The sequence below is a fragment of the Castor canadensis genome, chromosome 11 (assembly GCF_047511655.1).
Source record: "Castor canadensis chromosome 11, mCasCan1.hap1v2, whole genome shotgun sequence".
In the NCBI taxonomy this organism is placed as follows: Eukaryota; Metazoa; Chordata; class Mammalia; order Rodentia; family Castoridae; genus Castor; species Castor canadensis.
This window is the reverse complement of record NC_133396.1, coordinates 27,571,752-27,592,952: the sequence shown is the minus strand read 5'-3', so window position 1 is coordinate 27,592,952 and position 21,201 is coordinate 27,571,752. Positions and strand designations below refer to the sequence as shown.

The 21,201-nt window shown below is 38.0% G+C and overlaps 1 protein-coding gene and 1 pseudogene across 13 annotated transcripts in view; both read left to right on the top strand.

Annotated features, from left to right (window-relative positions):
• The window catches only part of Mbtd1 (mbt domain containing 1), a 64,792-nt gene extending 45,176 nt beyond the window's left edge, over positions 1-19,616 (top strand). For 12 of the 13 annotated variants that reach the window (XM_074046070.1, XM_074046074.1, XM_074046071.1 and 9 more), the window contains 6 exons: positions 227-331; positions 2,380-2,527; positions 3,625-3,707; positions 4,085-4,319; positions 4,803-4,880; positions 16,464-19,616. In XM_074046070.1, coding sequence (XP_073902171.1) covers positions 227-331; positions 2,380-2,527; positions 3,625-3,707; positions 4,085-4,319; positions 4,803-4,880; positions 16,464-16,582 — 768 coding nt within the window. In that variant the 3' untranslated portion in view covers positions 16,583-19,616. Of the gene's footprint in view, positions 1-226; positions 332-2,379; positions 2,528-3,624; positions 3,708-4,084; positions 4,443-4,802; positions 4,881-16,463 lie in introns of all 13 variants that reach the window. The other variant, XR_012438635.1, reaches the window with a different exon arrangement.
• On the top strand, positions 14,285-14,408 carry LOC141414507 (small nucleolar RNA SNORA51; annotated as a pseudogene).
• Positions 19,617-21,201: the final 1,585 nt, after the last annotated feature.

Here is a 21,201-nt window from a genome sequence, read left to right as displayed (position 1 = left end):
TATGTCTACTTGAAAGGATTAAGACCTTTTAATTCATAGGTATCACATATCTTTATAATTATTCTTGAATTCTATTTGTCTGAATTTTCTCTATTCCCTAATGAAGTTTGAGTTGCAATATTAGGTAGGTAGGAGCAGGTGTCTGGTAAGCCTTTTCAAGTTGGTATCATTTTAATTATTAAAATGGTATTTATAACAGTTTCTGTGCTTTCATATAATTCTTTAGGTTAAAGAAGTAGACCAAAGTGGGGAGTGGTTCAAGGAAGGAATGAAATTAGAAGCTATAGACCCATTAAATCTTTCTACAATATGTGTCGCAACCATCAGAAAGGTAAGAGAACATGTTTTAAAGTACAGAAATGCAGCTTTAGGGACTGAACCTAAGTGAATAGGAGGAGGTCCTTAGCATATTCGTTTTGATATAAAATGGAACTTCACTGAGGAGAAAGTTACTGGAAGTTGCTAAATAAATTTGAATTATATTGTCAGATCTTTTTTTCTTTTTGGGGTACTCAAGCTTGAACTCAGGGCCTACACCTTGAGCCACTCCACCAGCCCTATTTTTGTGAAGGGTTTTTGGAGAAAGGGTCCTGTGAAACTATTTGCCTGGGCTGGCTTTGAATCGTGATCCTCTTGCTCTCTGCCTCATGAGTAGCTAGAATTATAGGCGTAAGCCACAGGCCACTGGCATCAGATCTTTTTATATGTGGCTTGTATCAAGATAGTCATTTTGAGTCTGCAGCCTTTAGTTGTGGAAGTATATCCTAAGTGTAGAGGAAGAACCTTTTAAGTTTCTTCGCAGTCAAAATTTCTCCAACACAGAATTGTAACTTTCAGTTTCCTGTGTTTCTGTTTTATGGTTTTTCTTCCTTTTGGTAGTGTTTTATTTCTTCTTTTCTCTTTTTGTCTCTCATATGCAACTTCTCCTAGGAAAATATCTAGGGATTCTCAATTTTCAGTAAGCATCAGGCTTCTCTGGGGAACTTATAGATGATTGAACCTTTCTTATTTATTTAGTCAGTCTAATTTTTGACCTCAGCCTTGACATTTTTTAAAGGCACCAGTTATACTCTGGTACAGCCATGGTTAAGAAGCACTGGTCTGCCAGGTGCAGTGGCTCAAACCTGTAATCCTAGCTACTTGGGAACACAGCCCAGGTATAGATGTGAGACCCAAAACAAAATACTAAAGCATAAAGGACTCAAGTGATAAGAGTTTCTGCCTAGCAAGCACAAGACCCCAAGTTCAAACCCCACTACAGCCCAAAAAAAACGAACTGTTGATTTAAGGCTGGGCATGGTGGTGGTTTTCTGCTGTAATCCCAGCTACTCAGTAAGTGAAGATTGGGAAGGTTATAGTTTGAATGTAGCACGGGCAAAGAGTTAGTGAGACCTCCATCTCAACCAACAAGCCAATTGTAGTGGTGGCCACCTGTAATCCTAGTTATACTGGAAGCTGTAAGTAAGAGAGAGGGACACTACAACACAACACAAAATACACTGATTGGCTCCAAACCCTGTTCCTTCCTGTTTACCTGACTAGTGACCAAATTACATGACTTTTTGTTTGTTTGGTTTGGTTTGGTTTTGGTTTTTTGGTACTAAGGCTTAACATACAGATTCCCATTACCACCTGAAGACCTGTGTAATTAGAATCACAAGAAATGTTGCCCAGAAATCTAGATTGGTTTCAGAAAAGAAAGAGTTCTCTAAGTGATTCTGACAGTCAATTGGGTTTGAGAATTAATGGCATCATAACATACTTTCTTCTGGGGATTTAAAATGATGAACAAAATAATCCATTGAGCAGAATATCAAGCAGTATTCAGAGAATAATAAATATTTGGAATGTTCTATTTGGTTTGAACTCTAAAAAGGTTACAGTCTTATAGAACAAAAGTAAGTTTTGGCTGGAGGCTGGCTCAAACAGTACGGAGGGCCTGCCTCAAAATCACTAAGCCCTGAGTTCAAACCTCAATCCCACCAAAAAAAATAAGGTCCTGGATGTTTGAGGTAGAGTTGTAGGACCTGGTGGCTGGTTGCCTCTGAAAGAGTAAAGAAGTTGCTGTGGGCTTCAGGCCTTAGAGTGACTCTCAGAGGACATGTTCAGCATTCAGTAAAGTGCAGGCTGGGACTCCAGAAGGAAAGCAGTCTCCTTATAAAGCTCTAGGAATCATTGTCTTGGAAGTTGATCATTGAAGCACTGGCTATGCTTGAAGTCATCAAGACAAAGGAAAGAACTAAAATCACAAAGAAACGTAAGGGTTGAAGGTGAAATGCAGAAAGAAAGGTGTGAATGTTGATCAGTAGACATAATGAAGTATTTTTTTGTAATGGTGGTATCTAACTTCAAGTACTTTTGATTCTCTTAACTTAAAAGGTGCTAGCTGATGGATTCCTGATGATTGGGATCGATGGCTCAGAAGCAGCAGATGGATCTGACTGGTTCTGTTATCATGCAACCTCTCCTTCTATTTTCCCTGTCGGGTTCTGTGAAATTAACATGATTGAACTTACTCCACCTAGAGGTACTTCCTCCTTGTATAAACATTGGATTTTTATTCTTGCTTTCTTTTTACATGGTATCTGTTAACATTTAACTCAGCCCTATGTTTTTCCGTCCCGTGGATTACATATACAGTATGTGTGTATAGATATACACACACAAGTGCTGTGGAGTACCCTAAAAACAAAGCATTGTATTCTAGCTAGCTTTTAATAAATTAAACTGGAATTCTTTATTAAACATCTGTGCATTTTACAGTGTGACTCAGTATTCTCAAATCTTACTATGACAGTGATCACAACAAGCTACTGTATATATAAACTTTCTTAAATGGATGTTTAGCCTTTGAAAAAAAGAAATTTTCCTCTCTAGACTTCTGTAGGACTTTTTAAAAGGAGATATGTCTCAAACTCATGGCTTAGCTAGTTTTTGTCTAAGATGGGAGAGAAGGAAGAAAACAAAGTTTTATTAAAATAGTATTGTCTTGCTAGTTTTCTTTCAGAAAAAGAAAAATATCAATCTATTGTGTTAAGTGCTAGACTGTTCAAAATCCTAGGATTAAAAAAGCAAAAGTCACTGAGCACTGATGATTCACACCTAATCCTAGCTATTTGGGAGGCTGAGATTGAGAGGGCCAAGGTTCAAGACCAGCCTGTGCAAATAATTTGTGAGACCCCCCCCCCAATCTCCAAAATAACTACAGCAAAATGGACAGGAGGCATGACTCAAGCGGTAGAGCACCTGCTTCGCATGTACAATGTTCTGAGTTCAAACTCCTTTCCCACCAAGGAAAAAAAGGCAAAAGTCTGGGGCTAGGTTGTACCTCAGCAGTAGAGTTTTTACCTAGCAGCATGAGGCCCTGGGTTTGATCTCCAGTGCCACAAAAGCAAAAGTCTTCTTGTAATAGGCAGAGAAGAAGAGAGTCACTTTTGCACCAGAACAGGGTAAGTACGTGCACATGTGTGTGGAAAGGAAGAGCATGGAGTAATCGTTACACTCAGCAGTATTAGAGCATAGTTAGAAGTTTACCATAGCATCTAAAGTCAGATTCCATGTGCTCAGTTTCTTTTGATTTGCATTTTACTATTACGCTAATTTTAAACTGGTTTTGGTTTTTAGGTTACACAAAACTTCCTTTTAAATGGTTTGACTACCTCAGGGAAACTGGCTCCATTGCAGCACCAGTAAAACTGTTTAATAAGGTAAATTTAAATGGTAGCATGAGGTTTGGGAATGTAGTTCATTGGTAGAACATTTGCTGGCATTGCAAGGCCCTGAATTTGATCCCCAACACTGCAAGAAAACAAAAACATTAATAAGTGACAGCACAATAATGATGACATACAGATACAAATCATTGTTGGTCAAAATGTGTTTGCCTTACTAGAATTTCTTAATGAGGATTGATATAAACAAATACTTAATGAATGTGAATACTTTCTTTAAAGAATTACTGGGGACTTTTGATTTAAACTCTTAATTGGCTACATTGCTTCACTTTTTGCTTTTTTTTTGATGATGGTAGTAGACATACATTCTTCTGTTAAACCAGTGTTACTGTTTTGCTTCTCTGTGTCAGGATGTACCAAATCATGGATTTCGTGTAGGAATGAAATTAGAAGCTGTAGATCTCATGGAGCCACGTTTAATATGTGTAGCCACAGTTACTCGAATTATTCATCGTCTCTTGAGGATTCATTTTGATGGATGGGAAGAAGAATATGATCAGTGGGTAGACTGTGAGTCCCCTGACCTCTATCCTGTAGGGTGGTGTCAGTTAACTGGATATCAGCTACAGCCTCCAGCATCACAGTGTAAGTTGGTATACAGAAAAGGTGTCCTTTTGTAAAATCAACAATTCTTCAGAGGACTGTCTCATATAAACCATCTTGTGAGCTCACAGGACAACAATATACCTATGTCTGATTGGTTGCCAGGTAAGATATTAAGACTCAGCAATATCACAAAATCAGACCATGTGTACCATGGCAGTGTGAACTCAGTAGTCACTTACATAGTGATTGTGGAAACACAGCAGTCACCAAATTGAACTAGACTTAACTTTTTCAATAATTTTAAAATTACAGGCTAAAAATGTATTGGTATATAAGTATTATTGAGTAACTGATGGACTCCGTCTGGTATTGAGCCTCATGGTTTTATAGGGATAAGTATGCCCTTATTTTTAAAGCATCATGTACTTTTTTATAAGCATAATGGCCTTAAAAGATAGTTCATCTAAGTTATATCTGCTGTTGTAAGTAATTATATAGTAAGTTTTCCCTTTTATTTTTCAGCATCAAGAGAAAGCCAATCGGCTTCATCAAAACAGAAGAAAAAGGCTAAATCACAGCAATACAAAGGACATAAGAAAAGTGGGTCACCGTGTGCTGTTTACATGCATTTTTTAATTGTTAGCCAATTGGAGTCACAATATTATTGCACAGAAAATTCTACCCTTTCAAGAACTGATACTTGTACATTATGTATTGTGCTTAAAGGTGCAGTATGCCATAAAAGGCAAACCTTTTCAATAATGAGAAACAATTGATAGGAGAAATGATAGCCATGGTATTAAGAACACACATGGTAAAGAATACAGCTTAAGAAATATAACCTTGAAGTAATGTGTAAACCTCCTGAAAGTTAATTTTTTTTAACTTTCTATTTTATAATATAAAAATGCAGGTTCTTGATGCTTACAATTGACTTGGAGTCTGTTAAACCCATCCTTACAATGTATAGTCTTTTCTAGAATGATACTTATAAGAAATCCAGGTTCAGACTGGCGGTGTGGCTCAAGGGATAGAAGCTCTGAGTTCAGACCCAGTACTATACCTCATTCCTCCACAAAAAGAAAAGAAATGCAATTTGGGGGCCAAGTGCAGTGGCTCACACCTATAATCCTAGCTATTTTGGGACTTGGCAATGGGGAGATCATTAGAGGCCAGCCCAAGCAAAAAGTTCACAAGGCCTCATCTCAACCAATAAAAATCTGACTGTGGTGGTGCATGCCTGTCATTCCAGCTATAACTGATGTAGGAGAATTGCAGTACAGGCCAACATGGGCTTAAAAATAAGACCCTATGAAAAGTAATGAAAGCAGAAAAGACTGGGGCGTGGCTCAAGTGGTAGAGCACCTGCCTAGCAAACAAAGACCCTGAGATCAAACCCAAGTACCACCAAAAAATAATCCAGGTTTGATGTCTAACAAAGCAAATTTTTCCAAATATCCTTTCTTTTCTGTTCTATATTTTACCTTACAAGGGTTGTTGGTGTTAATAGCCACAGTATATAAAATATATTGATAGCTATCAATAAAATATATTGATAACTATATTTGATTGTTTCAAAATATTCCTCACCATAGAAAGCCATAGTACTTAAGGATTAAACTCAGACTTGGGCTATAGTTTACAAAAAAAAACTGAAAGACCTGACCTGCCATATGTTAAAATAAGGGCTGATCCTACCTCATTAACCAAGAGACTACAGTGGCATGAGAAATCAAGTGTACGCTATCCTTACCTTCCTGAGTAATTTTAAAACTAAATTCTACTAGCCATCGTAGAGGTACTTTGAAAAACATGAACCCCTAGCCAGCCTCACACTAGTAAAAACCCAGTGAACAGCGAGCGCGAAGCAGTCTTCAACAGGCATAAGCCTCCTACAGAAGGTAGTTTTCTCACTACCTTCTTGGTAGATCTGATAGTCATCTAAAAGAACTTTAAAGATTATTGGCAGACTAGCCAGGTCAGAGTGCCTTTCTACTTACCTTAATATACCTGGGAAGAATTCACATGAGAATGTCATGTCCATAGAAGTAACCATAGCAGGGTGATCACTACGTTTTCTGAACAGTCTGATTTAACCTATTTCATTATTTTGTGTTGGACAAGACTTTGAGATTTCAGAATTTTCTTTCCAAGACATGAAATTAAGAATATTTATTATTACTCAGTGGTTTATGAAAGCTCCTTTTTACTAATTTATGAGCATTGTATATACAATTCACATGCCTCCCTCTGTGACTATTGTAGGCTTTGTTTTTGGCTTATGTGGTTTAAGTTATTTTTGAATTAATGGACTAGTGACATGGAAAAAAATAATTAAAAAATGTAATAATATCATTCGCCCAATTTGTAATGATAGTTATCATTACCAAATTTCTGGATTAGCTGGAAAAATGAGTTTAGCTAAAGATGGAACATATTCCTTAATTGATAGTTTTTAATAATGTAACATCATCTCTGATGATTTTAAATTGTTCTTTGGACATACAAAGAAAAGGAAATATAAACCCACAATTAGAAACCATTAGGGGACTGGTGGAGTGACTCAAATGGTAGAGTGTCTGCCTAGCAAGGGTGAGTGAGGCCCTAAGTTCAAACCCAAGTACTGCCAAAAAAGAAAAAAAAAAGAAGACAAACCATTGCAGGAACCACATGTGTTTCGGAATTCAGAATTTTTTGGATTTTAGAAAACGGTGTGTGTGGCATATACTACATAACACTCCTTGCAGACTCTGGAGCATTTTCTGAAGCATAATATAAATATTTATATTAAAGGAATCAATAGATTGTTAATGTATCATCAAGTATGGTTTTGTTGCCAGAATCTCACAAAAAAAAACTTTTTGAATATTGGAATCGAGGATAAGGGATTGTACTTTATCTGTTGGTTTTTGGTTTTTTTCTTTTAAACTCAATAAACAATTTAGAAATTTTTCTCACAAAACTTTAGTTACCAAAAAAAACTTGGGGTTTAGAAACCTAGGTTGTCCATTGCATGTTGACTCCTGTGAGTAGCAGATGGGCTATAGGCCCTTGTATTTGTCTTTAAGTTGCTTGATAGACTGTTGTGTCTGACTCTGTTGTTTCACCTTTCAGCTCTTTGATCTTTCTGTACTTAAAGTCCTTCATCAGATGTTCTTTGGTAGTACTTGTTTTTTGTAGAGGTAGACAGTTGATTGGCATCCTAGTTCAAGCTTGATGAGTATGAGCTGAGTTTGTGTTGTAAAAGGATAGTTGTTAACTAGCACTTTAAAAAACAGGAGTGATGTTCTTCACGGAGGATTGTATAGCCTATCCAATCTCAAACACTTCTTTTTCTCAAGGTGTAGTAATTCTGGAGCAGGAAACACACCACTGATTTCTGCTTTAAATTTCACCATTTTCAGAGGTTACTGTGAGTAGTAGGAGTTAGAGAATTCTCCTTGCTGTCTTCACCTCTTAAGTGTGTATTATGGTTTTAAAAAAAAAAAAAGTCTTAAGTGGTTGCTGCATGTGATTTTGGTTTGGCAGTTGAGAGCTGAATGTATACTCTAATAACTTAGCTTCCAGATCATTTTACATAGGAATACTACTGACTTTGATCTTTTAGTTCTGATTTTTCTGAAGCGTAACTGATTGCTTTTACTTGGGTCATTGTATACTTTGTAGGAAAATGGACATAAGTAGAAGTCATAAAAAATATGCAAAGTATCCTTCATCTTGCAGCCTGATTAGTGCACTGTGCTTAGTGGTTGAGTATTTGCAAAGTTCAGAGTACATTTTGGGTTGGTGAAAACTTTGTGTGAATCCTGGAAGGCTTATGTTTGTTTACAAACCAGTAGACAAAGTGGGTAATAAATTTGTTTTGAAAGAAATTAGATTAAGCACTAATAAGCACTAAGCTTTGAATTTTAGAAGTGCTTTTCAGAATAAGAATTGCGAGTGCTAGGCTGGTGGAGTGGCCCAAGCAGTAGAGTGCCTGTCTAGCCTTGAGTTCAAACCCCAGTACTGCAAAAAAAGAATTATAAGTGCTTTCTGAAAGAATATATATCAAGAAAATCCTGCCAACCAGATAATACATTTAGAACTATTTTAGTTTTCCACCCTGAATTGCTACGTGGCATTTTTTTATAAATTCAGTCACTCCCATTCCTAAAATAAAGAGAAACACTGCCCTCAGGAAAAAAAAAAAAAGTTTGATTTCTCCTTAAAGGCCAGTGCTTAGACTTACGCAGGGAATGAAATGCTACCCTAAAAGTAGTACTTTAGAATTTTGTCTCAGGATAGATGTGTAGCTCATGAAAGAGCACTGACTATCACGAGTGAAGTCCTGCTGGTCCCCAGCACTACACCCAATAAAAAAATCAATCTCATTGGTTTTACACCGTGCTCTAAGCTGAGATTTTTCTTGAAATTAGCCAACTGCTTTCTACACTAAATGCTCTCTGCAGTTCGTTCTGCTTTGTTTTGTTTTTGTTTTAAATGCATTTGAGTCATGACCAGGACTATCTGAGAAAATAGAATATCCCTCACCCACTTATACACTCTCACACTCTCTCTCATAGTCAGATCTCTTTGCTAGAGTGTCCAATGCAGCTCAGCCTTCCTAATTAAGCAATGCACTTTTCTTACCACACACAAAAGTCAAAGCTTACTTCAGTCTGACTTGATGTTTAGAGAGGAAGATGCCAGTTGGGAAGAAGCCTGTCATTTTGTCGAGCCTGCCCATGACAGGCGGGGTGCGGAGGAGCTTCTCTGGTGACGAAGAGTTGACTCCTCCTCCATATGGAACCCTGCCAGGACAGACAACCCCTGAGGCCTTCCCACCTCCCAGCACTAGCCAAGAGTTCAGGCCCAGCCTCAAAACAGGTAACTAGTCACGGCAGCACCACAGGTACTACAGAGGGTGAAGTGCTGGGCAGGGTGGTGGGAGATAAAGCATGGTCTGGTGTGATGACAGGTGCTGAAAGTTTTCTTTTTTTAACTAAAAACATTCATTCTCACTAGTCCTTGATAGTCACTTCACAAAGAAAAATCATCAGGAAAGGAATTTTTGTTACAAAACTCTCATGAGCTTCAAATTAGGGTAATTCAAATTATGTCATTTTAGCTTATAGAGTTGTGAGGCAACTATATTTCCTGGTTCTGTTGAAATGATTGAACATTGCAGAATTCTGTATGACTGGACCTTGGACAGAGAGAAGTCATGAAGGGTCTACCTGATTCCTCAGATTCAAAATGAGTCTTTCTTCATAACACCCCACCATAGTGTCTCATTCCTGGAAATGCGTGCTTTGAGTTCTAGAGTAATTTGGGGTTTGGTAGTAACATTTGCCATGATCTTAACTGAATAACGTAGATTTGGAAATATACGTGTATAATCTTGGTCTTGAATTTGAAATTATCCATAATTTTGTGTCTCTTGTCTGTATAGTGATTAATTAGGTAAATGGCATTTGAGGTAATAGATGATAAGGAAGACCTTTTCCAGAAGGCTTTGTCCTTTGTAATTAAGAACAGAGGTGGTATCATCATAGGGTGTAAAAAGGTTCACTTTTATATGGTGAACTTTAGATAAGAGTCCAGATCCTATTGCTTCAAAGCCAAAGTTATATCTACTTGTCATATGTTCTACTATAGCTTAGCTATTGCTTTTAAACTAAATTTTTTATCCGATCAGTATTCTTTTAAATGTCTTTTTGTATGTTGAAAATCTAGATGGTACTTAATGCCTTGCTGTTTTCTTCTCTTGTGCTTACTAATATTTTTGCACCTGGCGTTGTCAGCCTTTTTGTTTTTGTATGTGCCATTTTAGGCACATGTGTTCTTAGTTTTACATCTTTCACAGTATGTTAGGTCCTCTTGCTCTTTACCAGTCTGATTTTCTGAAGATCATTCTGATATCCTTACATCTGAGGAAATCGCGATACTCTTATATGAAAAACAGATTAGTATTACAAATCCAAAGTTATCTGCTCGTTAATGGAAAAATCTTTAAAGAACATTCCAGTTTCTTTTCATGTTCAACTTTTTTCTTTTTATACTTTCTATAGTCCTACCTAGTTAAATATCATGAGTTCTGAATATGTTTGAACATTTATTGGATTTTCAGTGTATTTTCTTTAAACAGACTAATTATGGAAGCATGTGTCATGTCTTGCAAGAAGTTCTTACTGATTCATGTTAAACAGAACATGGCTTCTGGGATTGGCAAAACCCAAGAAATTAGAATGGACATGCTAGATGGAACTCCATGGACTCCTTTCTGTATGACATCCTCCTTTGTCTAGTGTCTGTCAGGTCTTCTGAACTGGCGTTACACCTGTGTCATGTGGTATGATTTTATTCTTAGGGGCTGCATTGCTACTTATGTATGTGAAAACTACATTTGACTAACTTGAGTTTATGATTTTTGGACTTTGTAGCTGAGAAAATGACATTTCCATTAGTTTATCACCTGAAATGTTAGTGATTAGTGTCAACAAAGTGACTTCCTTTTAAAGTGGGGCTAAGGAAAAGTATATGTATAGAAAGTGATATTCAGCCACATAGTCTGCTGTACTCCATCCATCATTCATTGAGAATAAGTCCTGGAAAGGAGAACTGGTTCATGTGAACATACCCAAACAGGCTTTATTTTGGGTTCCATGAAAACAAACTTTGCATTAAGACATTCCACATTGGAGTGAATGTTTCACCCTTACCTTGAGTGATGTTTTTTAAGCATGTCACTTCCATATTTTGCCATGACTAGAAGCCTAACTCAGAAATGTGTTGTTAGTTGTAAATGCATCTATCTTCAGGATGTGCTTTAGAATCTCAGCTTACAATAAAAAAACCATCTGTTTGAATGAAACATGTTTGATCTTAAAGCACGATGATTCCCATTCATTTGGTCATTTTATCATCAAATTACAAGGCATTGTTTAATCAACCTTTTATTATGGGTACTGCACCTTTAATGAAACTTGAGTTTTGTTTTCCATGTGTTTATCTTCATGATACTGTTAAAATATCCTTAATGCTTATGCATGTTGGTTAGATTTGAAAGATGACTATTATATAGTTGATATTATTCTCTGTAACAGCATTTTTATCAAGCAACTTTTTAAAGAAAGGACGAACTGCACGGTCTTGTTTGCTTTACCTATCATCAGTCTTATTGGTGGTGGTTTTGTTATTATACACAAATGTGTTCAATTTTCTGTCTTTGGGCTGTTAAGTTTTTCACCACCAATACCAAAACATGTACCAAAGTAAGATGAAACAAGTTGTCATCTCTCAATGCTTATTCTCTAAATTAACAAATAAGATGTCAGAGACCTTTTGGGGGTATTGGATTGGTTTGGTTTGGTTTGTTTTTTTTTTTTTTTTTCTTGAAACAGGGTCTGAATATATAGCCTGTAGCCCAGGCTGGCCTCCAATTTGGGATTTTTCTGCTCAGCCTCCCTATGCTGGGATTACAGATATTTATTTCCATACCTGGCCTGGAGGGCATTATTTTTTAAAATAATTTTCTGTAACTAAAATCAGAACATTGAGGCTGTAAATGTAGCTCAGAAATAGAGTGCTTGCCTAGCATACACAAGGCCCTGAGTTCAGTCTTCACCACAATTAATTGGTTACAATAAAACCAGGATCTAAAGCAGTTTTCTGTGGCTATATTACTTAACTTTAAAAGTTGTAGCCATTTAGTCAGGCACTGGTGGCTCACACCTATAATCCTAGCTACTTAGGAGGCTGAGATTGGGAGGATTGGGGTTCAAGTCCAGGCAAAGCAAATAGTTCACAAGACCCCATCTTCAAAATAACCAGAGCAAGATGGACTTGGAGGTATGACTCAAGTGGTAGAGAACCTGCTTTGCAAGCACAAAGTCCTGAGTTCAAACCCCAGTCCCACAAAAAAAAAAAAAAGTTACAGCATTTTAATATTTCCACATAGTGACACATAGTGACAGTGTTACTGCTTCATAAAAGACTTAAGTGCTAGCCAGGTGCCAGTGGATCACACCTGTAGTCCTAACTACTTGGAAAGCTGAGATCAGGAGGATTGAGGTCCAAGGCCAGCCAAAGCAAATATTTCTCTAGACCCCATCTCTAAAGTAACCAGAGCAAAATGGACTGGAGGTGTGGCTCAAGAGGTAGAATGCCTGCTTTGCAAGCATGAAGCCCTAAATTCAAACTCCATACCAACAACAACAACAAAGAAATGAAATTCTTACCTCCTTCTCCTAAATATTCTTGAGTCCTAACTCTCCTCATAAATTGACATTATTCCAATTTTATGTCTGACATGCAGTAGGCCCTTCCTTATCCAAAGGGGGGTATGTTCCAAGGCCCCACAATAGTTGCCTGAAACCATAAGTAGTATTGAACTCCAAACTTATATGTACTATGTTTTTTTCCTATACACCCATACCTAAGATAAAGTTTAGCCAGGCACTGGTGCCTCACACCTGTAATCTTCACTACTCAGGAGGCGGAGATCAGAAGGATTGTGGTTCAAAGCCAGCCCAGGCAAATATTTCTGTGAGACCTTATCTCGAAAAACACTTCACAAAAATAGGGCTGGTGGAATGGCTCAAGGTGAAGGCCCTTGAGTTCAAGCTCTTTACCTCAAAAAAATAAAGTTTAATTTATAAATTAGGCACATTAAGAGATTAACAACTGTTAACTAATAAAATAGAAAAATTATCTGGGCATAGTAACACACGCCTGTAATCACAACACTTTGCATATTTTAACTTCACTAGAAGCTTGATTCAGAAATTTGTTGTTAGCTGTAAGTGCATATAGCTTCACAGTGTGCTTTAAGAATCTCAGTTTACCTTTCTTACACTGGGAGACTGAAGCAGAATTCCAGCCATGGCTACAAACCACAATAATTTTGTGTCAAAATCCAAAATAAAAAAAATTTTAAAAAAAGATAGAAAATTCATAATAATATACTGTAATAAAATTGCAAGCATTATATTCTTGTGCTTTGGGGCCATTAAGTAAAAAATGGTTACTTGAACATAACATTGTAGTACTGTGACAATCATCTGATAACCAAGATGGCTACTAAGTTACTAATAGTTAGGTAGCACATACAGCACAGGTACACCAGACAAAGGATGTTTCATATCCCAAATGGCACAAAGTTTCATCACTCAGAACAAAGCACAATTTTAACACTTATGTGATATTTATTTCTGGAATTTTCCATTTAATATTTTCAAAATGTGGTTGACTGCAGAAAACTGATACTGCAGCCAGGCATGGTGTCACACATCTGTAATCCAAGCACTTGAGAGGCTAAGGCAAGAGGATCACAAGTTTGAGGCCATCCTGGACTACATAGCAAGTTCCAGGCCATGTTAGACTATAGGGAGACCCTGTCTCAAAAAAAAAAAGGAAAGAAAACAGGGATGTAACACAGTGGTAGAGTGTTTGCCTAGCATTTGAAACACTGAGTCTCATCCCCAGCACCATAAAAAAAGATAGAATTAAAAAACTGAGCTAGAGGCATGCTTCAAAATGGTAGGGCAATGGCCTAGCATGTAGCTAGGGAGCTTGGGCTCCCTAAAAAATTGGTTAAAGAGCCATAGAGACCAGGGAAAAGGGGGGAAATACAGTTTATGGACTCCAGTTTAACAAGATTGTATATGCTGAAGACTGTAGTCCCAGCACTCAGGAAGATCAAGAATGACTGATCTCAAAAAACCTAAAAGAGTGGCTGGGGGTGTAGCTCAGTGGTTAAATGTTTGTCTAGCCTGCATGAGGCCCTGGGTTCTAACCCTAGTACCAAAAAAAATAAAAGGGTGGGGGGGACTGGGATGTGGCTCAAGTGGTAGGGTTCAATCCCCAGTACTAGAAAAAAGACAAAAGAAAAAAACTACAAGAAAAAATTGAGGAAGGCTAGTATTGCTCACTATGGGACTAGACGAGATTCCTGTGGGTATATTAATCTGAAATTTCACCAACTCATTTTTGGTCAGGCAGTAACTTCAAGAAACTTGAACGTTGACCCCCTGGTGCACACCACTGGCTTTGTTCTTATACTGACTATAGAAAAAGGAAGCAAAGAAAATCTATTCCATAGATACCTCAACCCTGTGCCTGGTCTGTATTGTAAATGGGGAAAGAGAAGAAAAGAAAGAAACTTGAATGCATCTTAGAAGTTGGTGTAGTTAAAACTAGTCAAACACCTAGCTGAGATCCTGTTCATCAAAAGAGATGGAAGGAAGTAACTTTGAAGGGAAAAGTTCTGCAAAAGGTAGAATAGGCTTTGGCACAAGGAATAGGGCATCCTGATGGCACTAGGTAATTGTGTTGAGAAACAGTATCAGGAAAAGAGGTAAAACCTCAGAGTTAAACTTGGCCTAAGATCAATTTTGGATCCAGCAAATACAAAATTCCTTTTTCTTTTGATCCTTGCCTGTATGATCACTAAGAATGCTGACCAGCATGACTTCAGTGACCATCCAGAAATACGGCCCCTATTAAAATACTGGAGACTGAACAACAGGTAACCACAGATAATAAAGACCTATCGGGACACGACCTCTTCATAAACTGAGCAATGCTTAGACTGTTGGGTTGTTTTCATTAAAAAGCAAGCCTTGGAGCCTCTCTGCAACCACCCCAGGAAGCCCTGAGTTGAAAACCCAATACCACTGGGGGAAAAAAGTCTTGCTGGAGGTATGACTCAAGTAGTAGAGCACTTGCCTAGCATGCCGAAGGCCCTGAATTCAAACTCAGTACTGCCAAAATAAAAAATAAAAGCAAGTCTCGTGACTGAGTATGGTCACTTGTTTATAATCCCATCTGTTCTGGAAGTGGATATCAAGAGCATCAAAGCTCAGGACCGCCCCAGGCAAAAAGTTAACTAGACCTCATCTCAAATATACTGAGTGTGGTGGTCTGCACTTGAATCGGGGATAGGAGGATTGAGGTCTGAGGTCAACCCCGGGCAATTAACATGAGAAGCAACCAAGGGACGTGAGTTCAAACCACACAGTTCCCCTCCCCAAGAAAAAGCCTTCAGGTTAAAAACGCAACTCAGACAGGCATTGGGTACTATTGTTAGCACTGGAAACAGCAGTTTTGTAATTCCTGGTTTTCCTGCCCCTGCCTCCTGAGAAGCTGGGATTGTGGGTGTGCACCACCACAACAGACTAGTGAATTTTTCACTAAAATAATTCCCCAGGTCTTCCATGATTCTAGTTTTAATACAAGAGTTTGATACCAGATTTATTCTTAGAAATGTACGTAAGCATAACTTGTATAACATTTTTATATTATTTAATAATATTTTTATGTTTAATATAAGATTCATGACCTTTTTTCAGGGGGTCTTTTTGTTATTTGATTTGATTTGGTTTTCATTTTACTTTGTTTTGTTTTGTTTTGGGCATAGAATCTTGTTATGTATCCCAGTCTGGACTCAAGTTTGAGATTCTTCTGCCTCAGCCTCCTGAGTGCTGGAATTACATGCCACCATGCCCCATGAGGGAATCTTGGGTAACTCCTAGACTGGGGGTGTAGCCCAATGGTAGGACCCTTGCCTAACATGTGCAAGGCCCTGGGTGTTACCCCCAGCACCACAAAGAAATAAAGGTGCTCCGTAGTGATAATAAGTTTATATTAAAGTCACATTTATTGTGTGGTTATTGTGTATTATACTTCAGAAACATGCATAAATACCTCATTTCTATGGACATCGACATAAAAGTGAATACTTAGAAGAAAAATTATTTTAATCCAGTGAGTGCTATTGCCTTGAACATTTTATTGAAGATACCCACTGTGTAGTGTCCAATATGTAGTATTTATTCTTTTCAGAACATTCTTTAATTGCCAATATACTTTGAAAATTTGAATTAGGACTAGATGTATGTAGAGTTCTTATCTAGCTACCCAAGGCCCTAGGTTGGATCCCCAGTACTGAAGAAGAGATGATAAGTTAACTAAATACTCATACTTCTAGAAGTTTTTCGTTTTGTGGAGCTGGGGCCTTCATGATCGCTAGGCAAACACTCTACCATTGAGCTGCACCCCCAGCCCTGCAGGGTTTCGTTGTCAGAATTGCTGAAGAAGTCAGAAAGTTTTATTAGCTATAAAGTTGATAGAGCATGAAAACTAAAGGCAGTCTGGATAGTCCGGAAGGTGTGATAACATCCCATGCATTTCTCTCTCGTTCAGTGACTACGCTGCAGCTGAAGGAGGAGTTGCTAGATGGAGAGGATTACACCTTCCTCCAAGGAGCATCTGATCAGGAAAGCAATGGTTCTGCCAACTTCTACATCAAACAGGAGCCATGATGTGGTTCAGAAACTGAGGATGGGAGGGGAAATTACACAGGACTGATTTCTAATCAATCCAAGCTGTACAGCAGGCTATTCTACTGGGACATTTTGCTAAACACAGAAAATTTCAGTTCCAGATTTTTCAGGTGGGAGGGGAAACTATTTTAGTGGGGGGGAATTTTTCAATTTATAAAGATGGACAATTTTTGTGTTGTATTTGAAGCTTTTGAAAGAATTTTGTAATATTTTCCAAGTTTGGATTTATGTGCATTGTTAACAAGAACTGAAATTCTAACTTTTTTGGTAAGATTAAAGTTTAGGTAGCAGGATTGAGGGAAATGATTTAAGAAGGATATAGTTGTAAATGCAAATGAACTGTCATTACAAATGAACCTTCTTGGTACCTATTGGGAGATTTTTGGATTTCAGAAGTTAGGCCAGTCACATCTCCAGCTTCCTTTGCTGCAGAAATATGCAACTGAACCCCTCACAGAGGGCTCATCACCATACAGATCACAGAAGGGGTCATTAATTCTACTCAATGGCATTGTATTACAGTCCATTTTAAGCATTTGTACAGAAAAGTTTCTCATTCTGCAAAAATTTATTTGGAGTTCTATATGAAACTGGAAGAACTCTGGATACTTTTTTTTAATATGTGCTCTTTTAAGTAAAAATGAGTAAAATTATCCTGACACTAAAGTGTTAAACTGGAATGGTTGACAAGATACACAGGATCTCAGTCTACATGTTGAGGGGTTGGGAACATGCAATACTGTCCTAAGTTTATTTTCATTGCTAAAAAATACCCCACAAAAGGATTCTGATCACTCTACCACTGCCCTCCATCTGTGAGGTAGCAGCTTGGTAGAACCACACCCCAAAACAGATGTTCTGTATTACTAAAAGAATCAGATTAAAAGTTGATGATCAAAGCCCAAATAAGTTGAGATTTCAGAATCATTCCAGCTCCTCTTTTAGCTATCCTGGATTTGTTAGAAAACTGATTTGAAAGAGAATGTAATTCTCTTAAAATTCCATATATATAGTTTGAATTGTCTTTAATTATAGTCAATTTATTTTAACAACTGATTTGGACCATTTTGAACATTCCCTACTTTTAAATTCACAAGGCTTCCTTTAAAAATAAGATAAAAGGGTAAATTGGTGAAAGATTTGCTCTCTGCATTTTTTAACCTTCTACCGAGTTGTGACTGAATGAGAGCTCCAGCGTTTACCAGTGAGGTTCATAAACTAAACTCTCAGGAATTCATTGCATCTGTTCTCGAAGTGCTTCTGGGTCTTTGCCTGGCCTCTTCAGAGTGGTAATACTCACCATCTCCTCTGCAAAATAGGCAGGGCTAATTAGAAATTAATCAAAATGATTAACCTCTACAGTCCTCCAGCCTATGGAACGCTTTAAAAATGTTCATGGAAAGCCCCAGGAGACCATTTTAGGTAAGATTTTTTTTTGTTGTTTGAATTTTAAAATGCATAGAACATTAAAAACCAGCAATTTAATTTTCTAAAATAATGCTCTACTTTTGGGAATAATAGCATTGGTAATACGCACAGGTTTACCTCATTCTATGCAAGAGGGGTTAATAACATAAGGTTTTGTAGCTACTGGAAGTAAAACATTACTTTATAGTGTAAGAATGTATGGAATCGCATGTCATCATTTCTTAACACTGACTCTGGGGACATAAATACAGATCACATCAATGCAAGTTGATTCTCGTGTGTCAAATATATGTGAATTCAGCTATAAAATTACTGGGTATTTATCTTAACATTGCTGAGAGGGACCTACTGTAAATGTGACATCATCACACTTCCCAAATCTTTAACTTTGAAGAATATTCCCTTGACTTTAAAGCTTAGAAGAGGTCCAAAGCAAAGGCTACAGCAGTCTTTATTCTCAGGCTCAACAGATTAAACCCAGGACTCTGGTTCCATGGTACGGGCGTAAGTAGCCTGCTATATGATGTGCTGTACCAGTACCTTGGATGTAGGAGCTGCCTGGGGAACTTCGTAAACCAGGAGGGTGTGATTGGGAGCCAGCCAGTTCTGGTAATTAGTTCTGTAAAATGCTCATTTGTAGCCAGGTTTTTGAAGCTTCCAATTCTACGGCAAAACCAGGCTCTTTGAGTGTTTCAGAATCCGTCATCTACTCATGAAGTGTTTATCTTGATCCAGTGACCAACAACACACCCTGAAGCCCTCTTCATTGTTCAGACTCTAACTCCTGCTGCTCATGAACAGAAAATAAGTTAATGCAGAGGAGATTTACGTCTTAGCCATAACTCCAGTTGTACAACTCAGTAGCCCCATTCTCTTTTACGGTTCATATGTACTGCTGACCTTGAATTTTTTTATTTTTCCTGTTAGGATTACTTGGGAACTTTGGTAGTTAAACTCTTTGACCTTTTCCTTGCTGTGTATGAGGAAAGCTAAAGCTGTTATCAACTTCTTATTCTACGGATACTAACACGGGTTTTCAGTGTTTGTTTGTTTTTATTATTATTAATTTTGTGCGATGTGAATACCCTCTCCCATCAATATTTGTATTATGGTGCTATATATTTGGTAATGATCCTTTAATATTGGGAAGGGATTTTAAAAATACTGTGATTAAACTGGGTTTCTTCCTTTGATTTTCATATTTTAAATAAAGCCACAGTCATTTATACAAAAGAAAAGCATCTGTCCCTGGGCAAATCTTTTGAGGACAGAGTCAAAGTAAACTGCATAAGGTTTTTACATCATTTCTGTATGTATTTGATATATAGATCAATATCTGTACAAATTTAATCTTTTATTTTCTGGTAACTTGTGATCATGGAGAAAGCATTTGAAACTTTCTCATGAAGTGTATATAATGGCGTGAAAAATTCCTTTGGAGAAATTTATGTTCCTTTCATTTTTACCAAATTGCAGATTTTCAGCATGGATGTGAAAAGCATTAAAATTATAACTTTTGTGTACAAGATGAAAATAATTCACTAAATTTGCCCTTTTTTACACAAAATAAAAATGTTAAAGTTAAGCTGTATACGACAAATTATTTAATATGTTGTGGTTTGGGGAGAATTTATTCAAAATAGTGACTAAATTCATATCTGTATGCAGCACTCAGAGACCCCTGTGAAAGCTAGATCAGTTCTTCCTCCAAGGACCCAGCAACCTAATCTAACAAAATAAACCAGCTGAGAATATAGGTAGGGCTGGAGGCATGGCTCAGATGATAGAAGTGCCTACCTAGCAAGCATCCCTGAGTTCAAACCCCAGTCCTGCCAAAGAGCAAAACTATAGGCAGACATGTAAACAAGGCTGCATTGGAGCTGGGACTTCACCGGCAGGGAGGGAAAGGGTCACAGCCCACTGCAGAACCAAAAGTTAAGTATGGACCATTTAGAGGAGGAATTAGTCATCTTAGCTAGCATTGTGTTTTAGAGTTAAAATGCTCAGGGCCTTTTTATTCTGGGAGGGGGTGCCAGGGACCCAGTCCAGGGCCTCAGGCATGCTAGGTATATGCTGTAATGCTGAGCTAACTCCCTGGGCCCCACCTGAACATTTCTGATGCATGAGCTCGTTTACCCCCACCAAATGGTTCTCCATTACATATCAGCCCTTACTTTAGAGCCTGTCACATGCTGGGGTTAGACTTGTGCTTCTAACCAACTGCCTGTAAATCACGGCTTGATATGTAAGAGCAGCTCACAAAACTGGGAAACACCAGTACTGGGGTTTTAACTCAGGCCTCTTGTACTTGCTATGTAGGGAATCTACTGCTTGAGTCGTGCCTTTAGCCCTTTCTGCTGTGGCTATTTTAGAAATAGGGTCTCACTTTTTGCCCAAACCAGCCTAGACCACAATCCTGTTTTACAATTCCGGCATAGCAGGGATGACAGGTATGTACCACCATGCCCAGCTTTCTTCCATTGAGATGGAGTCTTAAAAATTTTTTTGGCCTGGACAGGCTTGGAACCATAATCATCCCAATCTCAGCTTCCCATATAGCTGAGATGACAGGCAAGTGCCTTTTTTTATTTCAAAAAGGATATATAGATGAGAGATAAATAGGGCAAGATGTGTGGGAAGGGCCATGGAGCACACCAGCCTCAGGTACCTTAGGAATGTAGAAGCTCCCCAAACCGTGCCTTTTTGGTTTCTCTGTCATTACGTAGACATGAAAGATCATATCATTGGTCACTGGTGAGTAACTCAACCTTTAGCCCCGCTGGGGAATGACACCAGAGTTCCAACCCTCTAATCACAAATTGGTTCCCCTATAAACCAGCTGCCTCATACATAGGACATCCAGAACACTCCCGTTCACATCAGTTCAGCACACACACTTTGTACATCAAAGATTCCAAGGGGGTTTAGGAGCTATGTGCCAGGCATGGGCAGAAACCAAATACTGTATTACATCACCCTATCACTGTATCTAATGTAGCAAAAGTATGCAAACATACATGCTCTTGAGTCTTATGTAAGGGGAACAGTTCAAACCTAGGTCCTCACAAATGCTAGGCAAGCACTCTACCACTGAGCCACACCACTAGCTCCTTCACCAATTTCTTAAAACTAAACCCATCTATTTCTGTTGAGTTCTTAAGCCAGACCCC